The sequence below is a fragment of the Panthera tigris genome, chromosome C1 (genome assembly GCF_018350195.1).
Source record: "Panthera tigris isolate Pti1 chromosome C1, P.tigris_Pti1_mat1.1, whole genome shotgun sequence".
Classification (NCBI taxonomy): Eukaryota; Metazoa; Chordata; class Mammalia; order Carnivora; family Felidae; genus Panthera; species Panthera tigris.
In genome coordinates, this window is record NC_056667.1 from 156516202 (window position 1) to 156532984 (window position 16783).

The 16783-nt window shown below is 36.8% G+C and overlaps 1 protein-coding gene across 1 annotated transcript; it reads right to left on the bottom strand.

Moving 5' to 3' along the window:
- Positions 1-68: 68 nt before the first annotated feature.
- SPC25 (SPC25 component of NDC80 kinetochore complex) lies at positions 69-14192 on the bottom strand. Its single transcript, XM_007074610.3, has 7 exons — positions 14083-14192; positions 12878-13030; positions 12709-12774; positions 7937-8083; positions 7382-7486; positions 2283-2381; positions 69-281 (listed from the first exon to the last, which is right to left on the bottom strand). The coding sequence occupies exons 2-7, from the start codon at positions 13014-13016 to the stop codon at positions 157-159; spliced, it is 681 nt and encodes a 226-aa protein (XP_007074672.1). The 5' UTR covers positions 13017-13030; positions 14083-14192; the 3' UTR covers positions 69-156.
- Positions 14193-16783: the final 2591 nt, after the last annotated feature.

Sequence of the window (16783 nt, forward strand, 5' to 3'; positions counted from 1 at the left end):
TTTAAGATTTTAGTTAAAATAATTTAAAGAAATAAAACACACAGAAATGTTACAAAAATACAAAAGAATTACAAGCAAACAGTGGATAATGAGAATTCTTTTAAAAGAGATACACAATAGGGAAGAAAAATAAAGTGTTTATATACTATTCATATATTAATTATAAACCATAGCAGTAAAAGCTTTCCGGACATTGGCAAGAAAAGCCGAGAAATTGTTGGTCTTCCTTACTTTCTCTTGAAATTCTGCTAGGCACTCAAGATGAGGAGCACTATCTGACACTAGAAGAAAAAAAGAAAAGGGAAGATAATGTGAATGAGATTTTTTATGGGAGAGAAGTGTTTCTAACTTAGATGCTTTCATCTGATTCAAATTATTTCAATTCCATTTTACTGAAATGCTTCCAGCATAGAACAACAGATACACTTGATTTTCATATCCTAACTATCTTTTGGACCTTTTCTTTGTTTAATCTGTAAATATTAAAGTCTTAAGTATTATAATTGTACTTTAAATTTAAACAGATGGTAGTCAAGGGATTCAAGAACTCAGTGATAAAAAGAACAGAATGCCATTTCCAGTCATCTTTCTTACATTTTAACTAAACTGTTTTAACAGGTGTGTGTGTGTGTGTGTGCGCGCGCACGTGTGTATGTTGGGTTTTTTGTTTTGTTTTTTTTTTTAACTGTTAAGTCAGTTTTCTCTGTAAACTTTTGGCTTGAATTCTAGTTCCTGGCCACTGGATCAAAAAAAGAACAGCTTTCAATGACAACTTTTAGTAATTTACAATTATGGGGAAAAAATCTAAGGTTTTACAAGTGTTCACTAGAAAATATGGTTGCTATTCTAAAAGTGGTATTTACAGGACCTACTAATCAAATGTGACACAAAGTCACAAATAACGGCACACCTCTCAACATGCAGTTGTACAAATTGTAAACAAATCTCCAGTGAGGGTGGTCAAAGGAAAGGAATGATTCAGCTTTCTCTCCCAACAATTTGGTCCTTTGCCCAAGGGGAAGAAAGTCAACCATATCAGATTTCCAGTTCTTTGGTAGAGATTGTTTAGGACACAAGGACCAGGACCACAGCAGAGAAAGAACAAAAGGCACTTGGTTCAAAATCACACTGTAGATTCTATTTTAACACACTATCAAATACCATGACCCTATGTAGCAAGAGAGGATATGCAAGGTATGTGGGTTTTGGGGTTTGCTTTTGAAACTTTAGCACTCATTAGAAGATATTTACAGAGAGAAAAAATTTGCACATGAATTAGGTTCCTAAATACAAATTCCATGAGAATGAGGATCAAGTCACCGGGGCACATTAAGGAGACAACTCAGCAGTCCTCCTGAGTGTATGTGTGCTACAAATGCTTTCAGATGAGAACACAGGTCTAATGAGCTGAGAACCATTTTTCTGAATTCCAATAAATTAAAAATTACTTTAAAAGGGGCCCAAGAGTTAAAGAGAGATAAATATATTTCCATTCTCTTCTAGTTCCAACTATTACCAATCACATATATTCCCCATAAATCGATGCCTTTCTGGCCTGCTGGAGAATCAGTAGGTGAGCTAAATTACCAATGTGTGCGATTTTTCAGGAGAGGATAATATTTCTTAAATTGATTTTTGGGAAAATAAATGATCACATTCTGATGACTTAGCATTTGCTTTTAAAATCACCTACTTGAATACATTATAATATTCACATTTATATAGTCATATCCTTTATAGTTTTATGTTCTCTAAAAGGATAATTCATACTTGCATATGAAATGCAGTGATCGGTGGTCTTTTAGACTTTTCTACCAAGGTGGCACTGTGCCATCCTGAATAGAAGTTACATATTAAGGCTCCTAGATAATAACTATAAATCGAAACTACATTCACAGCCTTTAGAAGACCCTATCCCATGAAGCAAGCTGGCAAAGAAAGGGACACCTTGTGGGAACATTACTTTCTTTCATATTACTTTATTTTTTTAAGTTTATTTATTTATTTTGAAAGAGACAGAGTGCTAGCAAGGGAGGGGCAGAGAGAGAGACAGAAACAGAGACAGAGAGAATTCCAAGCAGGCTCCTCAGGGTCAGCTCAGAGCCCAACATGGGGCTCATACTCACAAAACTGTGAGATCATGACCTGAGCCGAAACCAAGAGTCAGACACTTAACCGACTGAGCCACCCAGGCACCGCTCCTTCATATTACTCTATATGCTGAGTCAGATAACATTTTGGATGCCAGTCTTAAATATCAGTTAAGAGAGAGGAATACATACCCTCATATTCCCTTGCTTCATTTAGGTGGAGGGAAAACATAAAAGGGTTCTCAGGATGCTTAGGGTCAATATTAGTAAATATAAACTGCAACTTATCACCTGAAAAAAAATTAAATTATTTGGTGTGAGAATATTTTATTGTGCCAAGCCTTTCAATGGAGATGAGCTTTCTCACCTCTGTCCTTAATCAGTATCTAGACTGCTAAACGTATGTGTATATACACACTTAACCAAGCCTCCAAATGTACAAGTTACAAATTAGTTTTAAATGAATTACAGTTTAAACATGATACAAAAACACAAGTAACAAAAGAAAAGAACTGATAAATTAGACTTCATCAAAATTAAAAACTTTTGTCCTTTAAAGGATATTACCAAGGCAGTGGAAAGATAACCCACAGAATGGGAGAAAATACTTGCAAATCCTATCTCGGATATGGACTTAATATAGAGAATACATTTAAAAGAACTACAACTGAACAACTAAAAGAAAAGCAATCCAATTAAAAACTGGACTAAGGACTTGAGTAAGTATTTCTCTGAAGAATAGATACAAATGTCCAATAATAAGCACATGGAAAGATGCTCAATACCACTAATCACTGGGGAAATGCAACCCAAAACTACAATGAGATATTATTTTATACCCACCAGGACAGCTATAACAAAACAAAAAACAAAACAAAACAAGAAAAAAGAAAAGAACAGTGTGAATGAAGACATGGAGAAATCAGGACATTGTTAGTAGGAATATAAAATGGCGTTGCAGCTGCGGAAAACAGCTTGGCAGTTCCTCAAAAAGTTACATAAAGAATTGCAATGACCCAGTAACTCCACTCCTCAGTACATATCAAAAAAAGAATAGAGAATAGGGACTCAAATAACGATGCCAATGCTTATAGCAGCATTACTCACAGCAGCCAAAAGGTGGTAATAACTGTGTTCACTGACAGATGACTAAAGAAACAAAATACGGTATAGTCACAACAGAATATCATTTGGTAATAAAAAGGAATGAACTTCTGATACATGCTACAACATGAATGAACCTTGAAAACATCATGCTAAATACAATAATCCAGACGCAAAAGAACAGGACAAATACTGTATGATTCCACCTACATGAAATACTTAGAATAGGTAAATTTAGAGAGACAGAAAGAGAAGTTATCAGGGGCTGGGGAAGGAGGAATAAGTTATTGTTTAATGGGTACAGAATTTCTGTTTGTGGTATTAAAGAATTCTGGAAATAGTGGTGATGGTTGCACAGCACTGTTAATGTAATGCTACAGAATTGTACAATAAAAAATAGTTAAAATGGCAAATTCTATGTCATGTAGTTTTATCACAATAAAAAATATTGAACAGATTTGACTTTTTCTACATAGCTATCTGCAATTAAAGCCTATTTTTCCAAAAGACCTCCAAACGTTCCCAAAGGAGTAAATGCCCAGAAGAAATTAAAAATGGCAGCCACAGAGGTGCCTGGGTTGGTTAAGCATCCGACTTCAGCTCAGATCATGGTGAGTTTGAGCCCCTGAGCTGTCACAGCTCGTGAGTTTGAGCCCGAGCTGTCAGCATAGAGCCTGGAGCCTGCTTCCAATTCTGTCTCCTTCTCTCTCTACTCCTCCCCCTACTCATGTGCTCTCACGCTCTCTCAAAAACATTAAACATTTTTTTAATAAAAAAAATGGCAGCCACAAAGTAGAAACTCACATGCATTTTAGTTTTGCTCTACAAAATAAAAAATTAGTAAATTTCATTTAAAAAATGCTTTTAATTATAAAAAAGTAAAGTTCAGAAACTTTGAAAAACATTTGTCTTGCATTTTTATTCAAAATGAAATAATTACATCAGTAGACCAGATTTTTAAAAGTGTTAATAGCTGTTGGCGAAGATGTGGAGAAAGGGGAACCCTTGTGCTCTGTTGGAGGGAATGCAAACTGGTGCAGCCACTCTGGAGAACAGTTACATAAAAAGTTAAAAATAGAACTACTGTATGATCCAGCAACTGCACTACTAGATATTTATTGAAAGGACAAAAATATTGATTTGAATGGAAACATGCACCCCAATGTTTTTAGCAGCATTATCAACAATAGCCAAATTATGGAAAGAGCCCAAATGTCCATCGACTTTTGAATGGCATGTGCACGCGCGCGCATGCACACACACACACACACACACACATACACACACACACACACACACAGAGGAATACTACTCCGCCATCAAAAAGAATGAAATCTTGCCATTTGCAGTGATGTGGATGGAGCTAGCGTGTATTATGCTAAGTGAAATAAATCAGAGAAAGACAAATACCATATGATTTCACTCATATCTGAAATTTAAGAAACAAAATAGATGAACATATGGGAAGAGGGGTGGAGGGAAATAGACCATAAGAGACTCTTTACTATAGAGAACAAACTGAAGGTTGCTGGAGGGGAGGTGGTTGGGGATGGGCTAGATGGGTGATGGGTATTAAGGAGGGCATTTGATGTGATGAGCACTGGGTATGAGCACTGGGTATTGTATGTAAGTGATGAATCATTGGGTTCTACTCCTGAAAGCAATATTGCACACTGTATGTTAACTAACTATAATTTAAATAAAAAGTTGAAAAGAAAAAAAAAGTGTTAATGGTAATGGAAGAGATGTATGCCAAGGAAAAAAGACATCATAAGATAACAAAGAGTTTAATTTGGGTTTCTCTTTTAAAATCCTTTTAAAATTCTTTTTAAAATCCTTTTTAAAAAAGGATTATTTCCTGACTTTGAGGGCTATGAAAAGTTCTAATTCTTTTGTAAATGTTTCTTTACTTATTTTGAGAGAGAGAGGAATACAGAGTGAGCAAGGGAGGGGTAGAGAGGTAGAGAGAGAGAGAGAGAGAGAGAGAGAGAGAGAATATCCCAAGCAGGCTCTGCAATGTCAGCACGGAGCCCAGCTTGGGGCTTGAACCCATGAATTGTGAAATCATCACCTGAGCTGAAACCAAGAGTTGAATGCTTAACCCATTGAGCGATCCAGGTGCCATGAGAAAATTCTAATTTTTTATTTTTTTTAATTTACATCCAAGTTAGTTAGCATATAGTGCAACAATGATTTCAGGAGTAGATTCCTTAATGTCCCTTACCCAGTTAGCCCATCCCCCCTCCCACAACCCCTCCAGTAAGCCTCTGCTCATTCTCCATATTTAAAAGTCTCTTGCGTTTTGTCCCCCTCCGTTTTGACATTATTTTTTGCTTCCCTTCCCTTATGTTCATCTATTCTGTGTCTTAAAGTCCTCATATGAGTGAAGTCATATGATATTTGTCGAGAAAGTTCTAATTTTAAATCTGAAAATAATTTTGAAGCTTTCTGACCCCAAAACACCTCAGGATGACAGTGAGTCCAATGGATCAAAAATTCAGAGTTGGACCCTGTATTTCCCTCTAATCAAAAGGTTAATATTTGGGGGGGTACCTGGGTGGCTCAGTTGGTTAAGTGTCCGACTTCGGCTCAGATCGTGATCTTACAGTTCATGAGTTCGAGCCCTGCATCAAGCTCTCTGCTGTCAGTGCAACTCCTATTTCAGATCCTCTGTCTCCCTCTCTCTGCCCATCCCCCACTCATGCTTTTTCTCTTTCTCTCTCAAAAATCAATAAACATTTTTAAAAAGTTTAATATTTTTAATAAAATTTAATATTTTATTTTAATAAAATTTAACTTTTTTATTAAAAGCTTATTTCAACAGATGGGGGGCACAAAAAAGACTAATAGATATATGAATGAAGAGACCAAACAATCTAAGAAATACAGTAAATATTCAGAAGAAAAGTTTACCTGTTCATTAATAAAGAAATGCACTTAAAAAACAATGCTCCAATTATATCTACTTTGCTGCCAAACAACAACAAACAAACAAAATACAATTCTGGCAAGAATACAATGAAGTGGGTACACTTTACATCGTAGAGAGGTGTGCACAAAAGAATTAACGCGGCAGGCCTGACGATGCTATCCTTAGAATCTTACAAAGGTCTGCTTGCAAGCTGGCCCTTGGCTGGTGTGTTGGGAGTCCCCCAAACCACCCTAGGTTTGAAGATTTGCTAAGAGAATTCATACGATTCACCAGAGGGTCATACACAGGGCTATAATTTATCACAGCGAAAGACTATGGCAAAATCAGCAAGAGGAAAAAAACACATAGGGCGAAGTGCAGGGAAAACCAGCACAAGCTTCCTGAGTCTCTGATGAACTTCCCTGGTAGACAACCCTTCCCGTGTATCGTCACATTCAATGCTAAAGGAATTAATAAGCGTGTCTTGTGTGACTCTGCTGGGTTAGGACTCTTAAAAAACTATGCCTGAAAAAAGTGTTTCTTTTAGACTTTGCCCCAGTGCCTTTTTGGGGCTGTTCTGCAGTTTATTGCAGTTTCTGCCATACATCTGAGCCGTCAATATGACTGATTCTATGCTGCATCCTGTAAGTCTTTCTAGCGAATCCCCAAACCTGACGGTGATCCTGGGGGCTGCTAACACCGTGAGTAGTGCTATAAACTGCCACATACACCACACATCACGGTCATTAAAATATTTACACGCTTTACCCCAGTAATGCCTCCCTAGGAATTCCACGGAAATTATACAAAAGAAATGGAGAAGTCTGTATTCACTATAGTACTTCTAAAACTGAAACACTGGCAGAATCTGAATGTTAAGTTAGAAACAATACCTGTATTAGGTAGATAAAAGATTGCATAAATTAAGAGACATTAATGGAATGAATTATTACGTCGTTATTTTAAAATTACCATGGGAAGGCTATAGCAACTGGAAAAATGCTGATCATAGAATACCAGGAAGAACAAGGAACAAAAATTACTTTCATGTTGGCAATCATGCAAAACATACATTTATTACAATACTGGATGATAAATAACCAAGGCATCAGTAATTATGTTACGGTGATAAAAAATTTTTAAATTCTTTCCTGTTTCCTAAAAAGTTAATAATGTGGTCATTATTTTATTTGAAAATATTTTAAAAATTCTTCTCTACTTAAGAAAACACACACCTTTCTAATCTCGTGTGTTTTACTTACGTTAATATACTCACCATAAATTTTTCTAATTTCTAGTCCAAGTCGATCTTTATACAAGTCTGCAGATTTCTGTAGCCTTTTCAACTTCTCTTCATTAGCTTTGTTAGCAGCAGAAATAGCTATGATTAAAAAAAAAAAAAAAAGAAATACACATATTTGAATATGAAGGATTTTTAGACAGACACTTTGCAGCATAAAGAGTGTGCTTAATAGTTCCTGGAAGAGAATGTGTGATCATTAACTTTGTTGCATAAATTATACTATGGCTTCTCCAATGAAACTGTCCCCCACTCTGTTTAATTAAGCTCCCACATCAATTGCATTATGACTCTGGTTACATTAAAAAATCAAAAGGACCCTTAAGTAAAACAAAAGAAAATAAAACCCACTTATTTAACTTATTTATTTAGCAGACAGCTTCCTTGCAGAAATGAGTGGCTGGCTATGCCCCTGAGATGTGTTACCCATTTTTACCATGAACTGGAGAGAGAAGGCAAGAGATAGATAATTGTGAACCATCACCACTTTGAAATTTAATGTTTTAAATATGTGTACAACTAGAAACTTACTTTCCTTCTTCCTAGCATATTCTTCCTTAAGATCCTGAATATTTGCAGTCAATACTTCTAGTTTCTCATTTTTGTCTTTTATTTCAGCAATCAATCTTAACAAGTTGTCTTTTTTTTCTTGAATCAGCTTATTCCGCCTACAGATCTCTGTAAGAAGTACAAAGTATTAGCTAGAATATATATACTTTGTTCTCCAATATCTTTCTCTGGTAAGAAAAGACTGAAATATTGACTTTCATTAGGATTAATAAAGAGTGTATTATTTACTTACTTATTTTATTTATTTATTTACTTTTGAGAGAGAGAGAGAGCAAGCGCACGCAAGTGAGCATGAGTGAGGGAGAGGGAGACAGAATCTGAAGCAGGTTCCAGGCTCTGAGCTGTCAGCACAGAGCCCCATGCGGGGCTTGACCTCAGGAACTGTGAGATCATGACCTGAGCAGAAGTCGGATGCTTAACCGACTGAGCCACCCAGGTGCCCCAAAAATGTTTTAACTGATAAACGCTTTCTAATGGTTCAAAAATTATAAAGAAAAGGAAAAAAAAAATCCTATTCTTTCCTATTTGTCTTTGAAAATAAAAATGAGACAAAACTTTTTTAAAATGAGAATACCAAATTATTATTTAAAAAAAAATTTTTTTATTCACTTTTGAGAGAGAGAAACAGAGCATGAGCAGGGAGGGGCAGAGAGAGAGAGGGAGACATAGAATGCAAAACAGGCTCCAGGCTCCGAGCTGTCAGCACAGAGCCTGACGTGGGTTTCGGACTCACAAACGGCGGTATCATGACCTGAGCTGAAGTCAGACGCTTAACCGACTGAGCCACCCAGTCGCCCTGAGAATACCAAATTAAACCACAAAAAGAAAATCAGGTCATGACGCTTGCAGCAATACCCTTCAAATAAGTACATAAATAAAGCCCACCATCAAAGACAACCAAATCTGGAAATGTTTTTACACAGTACTTTAAAGAAACAATTCATTATAATGCAGTATAAATGGTTCTGGAAAACACCAAAAAGACAAAAAGGAGTGAAGGAAGAGATGGGGCGCCTGGGTGGCTCAGTCGGTTAAGCATCTGACTTCGTCTCAGGTCATGGTCTCACGGTCCGGTTCGTGAGTTCGAGCCCCGCATGGGGCTCTGTGCTGACAGCTCAGAGCCTGGAGCCTGCCTCGGATTCTGTGTCTCCCTCTCTCTCTCTCTGCCCTTCCCCTGTTCGTGCTCTGTCTCTGTCTCAAAAATAAACAAACATTAAAAAAATTTTTTTTTAAAAAGTGAAGGAAGAGAGGGAAAGAGAGAGGTAGGAAGGGCGAAACTTCATTTACATTAATAACAAACAAAACATCCAGGAATAATCTAAATTAAGAAATGTAGGCCCTTTATGAAAAAATAATGCAAAACTTGTCTGAAACAAATAACCTATATATATGGAGAGACATTTTATGCTTCTAAATATTATAAAGATGTCAGTATTTCCCAAATTCATTTCTACATTTGATGCAATCCCAATGGACTCCGGAGGGAAGGGAAGAGGAGGATCTAACAAAATTATAAAATTTATCTGATGAGTACACAGGAGAGAGCAGTTAAGGAAATATGGTAAGAGAAATAACAAGGAAAGGTACTTGTCCCACCAGATTTAACATGTGTGATTGTGACACTTTTAACACAATAATGGAGTACTAGCTGAAGAAACGACATACGGCTCAGTTAAACAAAAAAGGCATTCCCAAACAAACACTGGTATCTTTGGGAAACATGAAAAATGAAATATCATAAATCAAGTGGTGGACAGTTTCCCAAACCCTGCTGAAATCCAAAATAAATTCCATATATATTAAATATTTAAATATAAAATGAAATCTTGCAAACCTAAAAGGCAGTATCTGAATATAAAATTAGCCTTTCCTGTGGGGAAAGACCTTTTTACTAAAAGGCAAAAAGAAATCAAAGAGAAAGTCATATACCAGCTACATAACAGTTAATAAGTGGGCAAAACACCTCATATTTGATTCAAATAAACATAAAACTCTACTATATGCTAGGAACTTTGTTCGACACCTTATATTTCCATAAATTTACTTAAATTTCATAATACATTATGCAGTTCTAATTTAAAAAAGGAAAAGGCTCAGCAGTTGGGTAACTTGCCCAAAAGTTTTATTTGCTAGGATGCAAAAAATAGTTAAGGCCTGGATTCAAACTCAGGACTTGACTTCAAAGGTCATGCTTTTGACCATTAAACACCCTCCCTGAACAGTTCTTAATCTAAAGAAGACACAAATATAAATTCCTAAGACAAAAACAAAGAGATAAATGGAGGAAACGTAGAATGCAGACAGCTAATAAACATGAAAGACAATTTAACCTGAGTAGTAATCACAGAAATGCAAATAAAGCAAGTAACATACCAATTTTCATTTATTACAACAATGTTTACAAAAATGACAGCTGGTGTCGAGAAGAATGGAAAATACTAGAGTCCTTGTGGAATATTTTTGACATTGCAAAACAAGTTTTAAGGATATTCATGTCCTTTAATCCAGTTATTTCATTTTTACAAGTTAACCTAAGAAAATAAGATGTATGCGAGTATTTATATACATAAGATTGTGTTCAGTATTATTTATAATGATGAAAAGCTGAAAACATCCTAAATGGCTAATGAGTAAATCATTAAATAAATATAGCATATTAATAAGGTAGAATATCCTCTCAGGGGTACCTGGATGGCTCCATTAGTTGAGCATGCAACTCTTGATTTCGACTCAGGTCATGACCCCAGGATCGTGGGATTGAGCCTGGGATCAAACCCCACCTCGGGCTCTACGCCAACTGTGAAGGTTGCTTAAGATTCTCTCTTCCTCTGCCCCTCTCCCGCTAGCTGTCTCTCAACAAACAAACAAACAAACAAACAAAGTGTACAGATGTTTTCCTGAGTTAGTGTTTTTGGTTTCCTCTGATAAACACCCAGAAATAGAATTACTGGATCATATGGTAGTTTTAATTTTCTGAGGAACCCTGCATATTATTTTCCAGAGTAGCCACTATGGAAAAATGCACTTAAAAATAATTAAGGAGACATGTATGGCAAAAGAGATACATATTAAAAGTCCAAAAGTATCAGTTCCAATCTGGCTCTTCAGTTGTTACCCAAGGACCTTGCTCAAATTATAACTTTGGAGACTCTTATAAAAGGACGATAATAATGGCCACCCTATTTCTTTAACTCACAGGGTTGGAGTACACAATAATAATACAGAAACTTTTAAATTATTAAGTGATACATAAATACCATAAATGTCATATAAATACCATATATGTCAGTGTTTTTATTATAACATGTAAAGAACTGTATGGATTTGTGCCAGTATAAATGTAAGGGCCCTTGATATGGCATAACTCATGTATACACTGTCAGTTGTCTCTTTTATTCTCTAGGGCAGATATTTCAAACTTTCACTACTACTCACCACATAAATCCTCCCTTGAGTTTTCCCTTCCATGTGGAAAGATTGTTTTATGGTACACTAGAGGGAGCAGACATTTGGCTGCAATCCTAGAGCTTGTATCTATCAAATGTATGACCTTAACCAAGTTTTGTAACCTCAGTGAGCTTCAATTTTTTTCATCTGAAAAAAGGGATAATTTTGGTCTTGTAAAGATTTCAGGACTTTTGTTCTTTTTTTTTTTTTTTTTTTTTTTTTTTTTTTTTTTTTTTGAGAGAGTGAGTACCAGAGGGCAAGAAGCAGAGGAGATGGAGAGAGAAAGAATCTTAAGCAGGCTCCACGCCCACCCTGGAGTCTGAAGAAGGGGCTTGATTCCCACTACCCTGGGATGATGCCCTGAACTGAAATTGAGAGTCAGACACTTAACCAACTGAGCCTCCCAGGTGTCCTTAGGATTTTAGGATTTAAGAGCCTGGTCCACAGTAAACGCCTCTCACTTTGAACAGATGATCTTCCTCCTTATAATAATATAGAAGCAACAGATGCTCTAGGCAGGCCAGAATTTTTGAACAATTTGTTCTCTGCAGTATCTTCCTTGAAGATGCAAAGTAGCTGCTCAACAAATATGTGGTGAGTGAATGAGTTCCCTCCACCTTCCCTACTCCCCAAATGTATCCAGATCAGTGTCCTCTCCTGAGAGTAACAGTGGCTCCTTCTCCAATACATGGTTAATCCAGATTCTTTCCCCTAAGGGAAAGAACTGAAGAACTGAAGAATTCCTGCTTTTTAAACCCCAGTCTATGATTTCCAATGGGAAAACAAACCTGTTTTCCAAAAAATTGTCATTTACACATCAGCATAGATGATCACAAGCACAGTGATGAATAAAAAAAGGGACAGAATATACAGAAAATGATGCCATTTATATAACATTCAAAAATACAATACTAAATATTAATAGGTTAGTTCTGGAAGGTAGGATTAGAGAAAAGTATTATATAAGATGTTCTATTTCTTAAGCTGGGTTGCAGATACATAAATGTTTATTATTTTTATATATGTATCTGCATATGTATATGCACACACACACAATACACTGTTTTTTTTTTTCTTTTCCTTTTTTTTTTTAAAGTAGGCTTCATGCCCAGTGCAGACCCCAACACGGGACCCGAACTGACAACCCCAAGATCAAGACCCGAGCGAAGATTAAGAGTCAAGTGACCGACCCAGGTGCCCCACAGTGTATTGTTTTACTTGTATGAGGGATTGCATACAGATGTTTAATCTAAAAAACCCTCTGTGATCTATAGTTTGTCACCTACGATTTTGATATTCCAGAAACATCTCAACCATTCGTTCTTCTTCCTTTAATTTCACAGACAGCTTTTCTGAAAGAGAAATTGGAATTGAAGTTTCGATTCAGCTGAAATAACATAAAAAAAAAAAAAACAAGAACAACAAAGCAGCATGTTACAAGTTAACTTTAGTTACCTGTAAGTGCTTTGATGGAGTCTTTGTAGGTATCTCTTAGTCCCATCATTTGACAGGACGTGTCACTGACAGTGCTTTTGAATTTATTCCAAAATTCATTTATGCTTTTATCAAATAGTGCCAGTTCGTCCTCTATCATCTTGTAAGAGAATGCTACAAAACAAAACATTGATTGTATTTTTTATAAGTTGTTGAAATAAAATCAAGCTCATATTCCAATCAAGCATATTTTGGCAGTTTGACTTTTGCTAGGAAATAATTAGCAGCTTGCTTTTTTTAAAAAGGATATCTTACTTTTTAAATATTTACTTGTTCTTGAGAGAGAAAGAGAGTACAGGCAGGGGAGGGGCAGAAAGAGGAAGACACAGAATCCCAAGCAGGCTCCAGGCTCCAAGCTGTCAGTGCAGAGCCCATACAGGGCTCAACCTCAGGAACTGTGAGCCTAAGGAGGATGCTGAACCTGACTGAGCCATCCAGGTGATCCAAGCAGCTTACTTTTAACTCTAGCTATTCCAGGGCGGATCAAGCCATCTGGACTTAATTACAGTTAAGATGCAAGATTCCAGGAAGGACATCCTTACCTCCTAGGGACTTGTTAGTAGTTTAACTGCACAAGACACTCATACAGCTCTGTGACCCTGGAAAATGACTCTGCCTCCGTTTCCTCACAAGTAAAATTGGTAACTTTTAAGGCGTTTCCAATTCTGATCTTTTGAATTCCAGCCTGGATTGCCAGCCAGGTCCCAAATGGACGGAGGACTGGCCCCCTCTCATAGGATAAGACCCTATGAGACATATCTAGCCCGCCTCTCCCTCCCACCCAGATCAGGAAAAGAAGAAGTAGTACTAAAAAGGCTACTTGGAGTGGGAATTTAGTAGGCTTAGTCCAGGAAAGGTACAAGTCACCCTGAACTCTCTGGGCCTTAGTGTCTTCTGTAAAACAATGTCCGGTAAGACTCCAGGCCCCGCCAGTTTTCTGTAACGCTAAAACCATCCCAATAACTCAAAACCCTCCCAACAAGGCCACACACATCTCGTTCGGTGGAACCCGGAACCCTTCGGCCTCAGCGAAGCCCAGCAGTGCAAACAACAAAGCCGTGCATTTCACAGACTTCGCTCCCGAAAACAAATCCAGCCCAGAAATACACTTTCCCCTATCGCGACAGGCAGGTCGAGGAACCCTGGTCAGCTCCCAACTCTCTCACCTTTTCCAGGAGACCTGAGCCCCGCCGCCAACCCACACAAGACCAGAAACAATTCAAGCCAACAGCAGGTCTCCAGACCCAGCTCCCGCAGCCCCGCCAACTTTCCTATTTCAAATTTTAGGGCGCCTTCCTCCTCCCGCCCCCGGTCGCTCATTCGCCTTCAGATTGGCTGATAATTAGGCTCTCCATGAAGGGATTGGTTAATCTAGCCCTCCGGGATTCTCGCGGAAAAATATAGGGGAAAGTGCATTCTGGGATTTGTAGTTTTTTTTCTGAGAGACAGTCAGACTCTCCGCTCTGCTTTGTGAAGTGTTAATAGCTCCGGGAGGACTCGCCCCAGCACGTCATTCATCTGTTTCAAATAAAGATTTCTGCAACAAATATAAATATTGAACTTTAATCGCATTCTGTTGCCAAGTATATACTGCCTTCTTTAATGCTCTCTGTAGCTTAAAGTTAATTGAAAATACTAAAGCTAATGAAAACACCATTTTTTAATATGTCTCATCATTTAATTACTTTTCATTGGGAAGTGGTTGGAACATTACTGTGTATTGACTTCTAATATGAACATTTCCAAAATTTCTTGATTCTCTTATTTTCGAGCAAGTGAAACAGAAACAAAACGCAGTACCTAGTACTGGTAGTCCTTGCCCAGGTGAAAACTCAATGACACAAAACTTTTTTTCATGGGCGAGTTCATTGGTACCTATCCTCTCTGACAGTCTGTGTTGCATTTAAAAATGAAAAGAAGCAGAGAAGCCAAAAGTAATTCAAGGTTTTTAACTTCTATATTTGTAAGAATGGTGATGCTGTTGGTAGAATAGAAAATATCTTCATGGTTGTTTGGGTGTATTGGGGAAGGGGTGTTGCAGGGAGGCAGGGGCAGGAGTTACTATTTTAAAGTGCTGAGTTTCTGAGGATATTGTTGGGAGATCTAAGTGTTAATGTTCCATAGGCATTTTACTTCTCTAGTTAATCGATAGTGGCTAACTGCTCCAACTCTGCAGTAAGAGTGCCTGAGTTTGAAATCCAGTCTCCATCATTTACTAAGTTTGTCTTCGGGCAAGTTACTTGCCTATTGGACCTCAGTTTCCTCATCTGTAAAATGAGGGTAATAGTAATAATAATACCTTCTTCCTTCATATACCCAATGTGAAGACTAAAAGATAATAAATGCAAATGCCTTAAAAGAAGTCCCTATAACATAAGTACTCAAAATGGTTTCCTGTTTTTATGATTTCATACCCTACCTACCTCCTATGCAATAGATTGTCATATTAAAACACATAAAAATAAGGCTTTAAATAGAACAAAATCTAAGTTGGCAAAGAAATAGAGATCTTGCAATTGAATACTCATTTTAGCTGAGGTAATTCATATAACTCCCATTACAAGATGATCACACTACTTACTGAATTCTGATTTAAAAAAAAAAAAACATGGATTCTGGTAAGTCTGAATGAGTATAGAATACATCCCTCCCACCCAATCCAAGTTGAATTAATTAGTTAGGTGGTGTTATTTACCATTAAAAATAAGACCATTTAATAATTTGCCAATATAACAAATACAACAAATTTAGTTTCCACATAATGGATACTAAACTTCAAACAATAATCTGAAAACAGTGTCAGTAATTTCTTTAGGTCATTACTAGTTCAAGATAATAAATAATTTCCTCAGCTTGGAATAATACTTGGACCAACTCTCTAATGCATTCTTAATAGAATCTGGCAGAGCATAACCGATCCATGAGCAAAATGGAAAAAAAGAGTTTATTAGCAAGGCTTTGAGATATTCATGACTGACACAAGGCTAGAACTATATCTTTTAAACTAAGGTGAACTTTAGTGGATTACTCTTATTAAGTTGACTCCAATGATTAGTGGACAAAAACATCCAGATGATCCTCAGAATAAATTCTTATTGTTCACAGAAAATCTCTTCTTTTCTACTCTTCTAGCTTCTCTAACAATAATTTGGAGGGATTACTATAACAGTACATTACTATCTCGCAGAACTTCAAACTGGAAGTAACTAGAACTCTGTTAGAGTCACCTGCTATGTTCCTTGAGGACTAGAAGGAGACACAAGCTATTCAACTTGAATTTGCTAAAGGATGGGCAAGATGTGTGGAACCTGTACTGGTCAAGACCTCCAAGTAAATGAAATTGACTTCCTATTTGCATCCTTCTTAGTAAAGCCGAGGAGGAAAGAACAATATGAAAAGAACATAGAGGATATGCACTTTAAAGAATGGAAAATAAATATGACTTGTATTACGGAGTTAAAATTATTATTTTTATCTCTGGCCATGACATATTTGTGAAGATAAAGCCCTCGATTATAGGCCAAAATGTTTCTATTGCTATTTTTTTCATTATCATTAAAGGATCCAAACACCAACGATAAAATAAATGTGTAAATAACTTTCCCAGGAGTACCTGATATTGAGCATTCTATCCTAAAAGCTAAATTCAGACCAACAGAACCAGGGCAGGTTATTACTAACGCTTAACACATCACAATGTAAGTCAGCTTCCAGCCTATGGACTGTTATTAATAAGCTTAGACATATAGTTTGCTGTAATATCTTCTTTCATTTCAGAAATATTTGTCCAAGGACTTCTGATTTCTGGTAATATTTATCTTAAAGTAAAATTGTACCTATTGGGCATCTCATAATTTCACCTGAATG

Bases quoted from the DNA above. Each gene is read 5' to 3' on its own strand.
- SPC25 (XM_007074610.3), bottom strand. From the start codon at position 13,016: ATGATAGAGGACGAACTGGCACTATTTGATAAAAGCATAAATGAATTT. The intron at 8,084-12,708 runs GTAGGTGACAAA...TACTTCTTACAG, and splicing joins GTTTCTGGAATATCAAAATC to AGATCTGTAGGCGGAATAAG. The intron at 282-2,282 runs GTATGTATTCCT...TTTTTCTTCTAG, and splicing joins TGAAGCAAGGGAATATGAGG to TGTCAGATAGTGCTCCTCAT.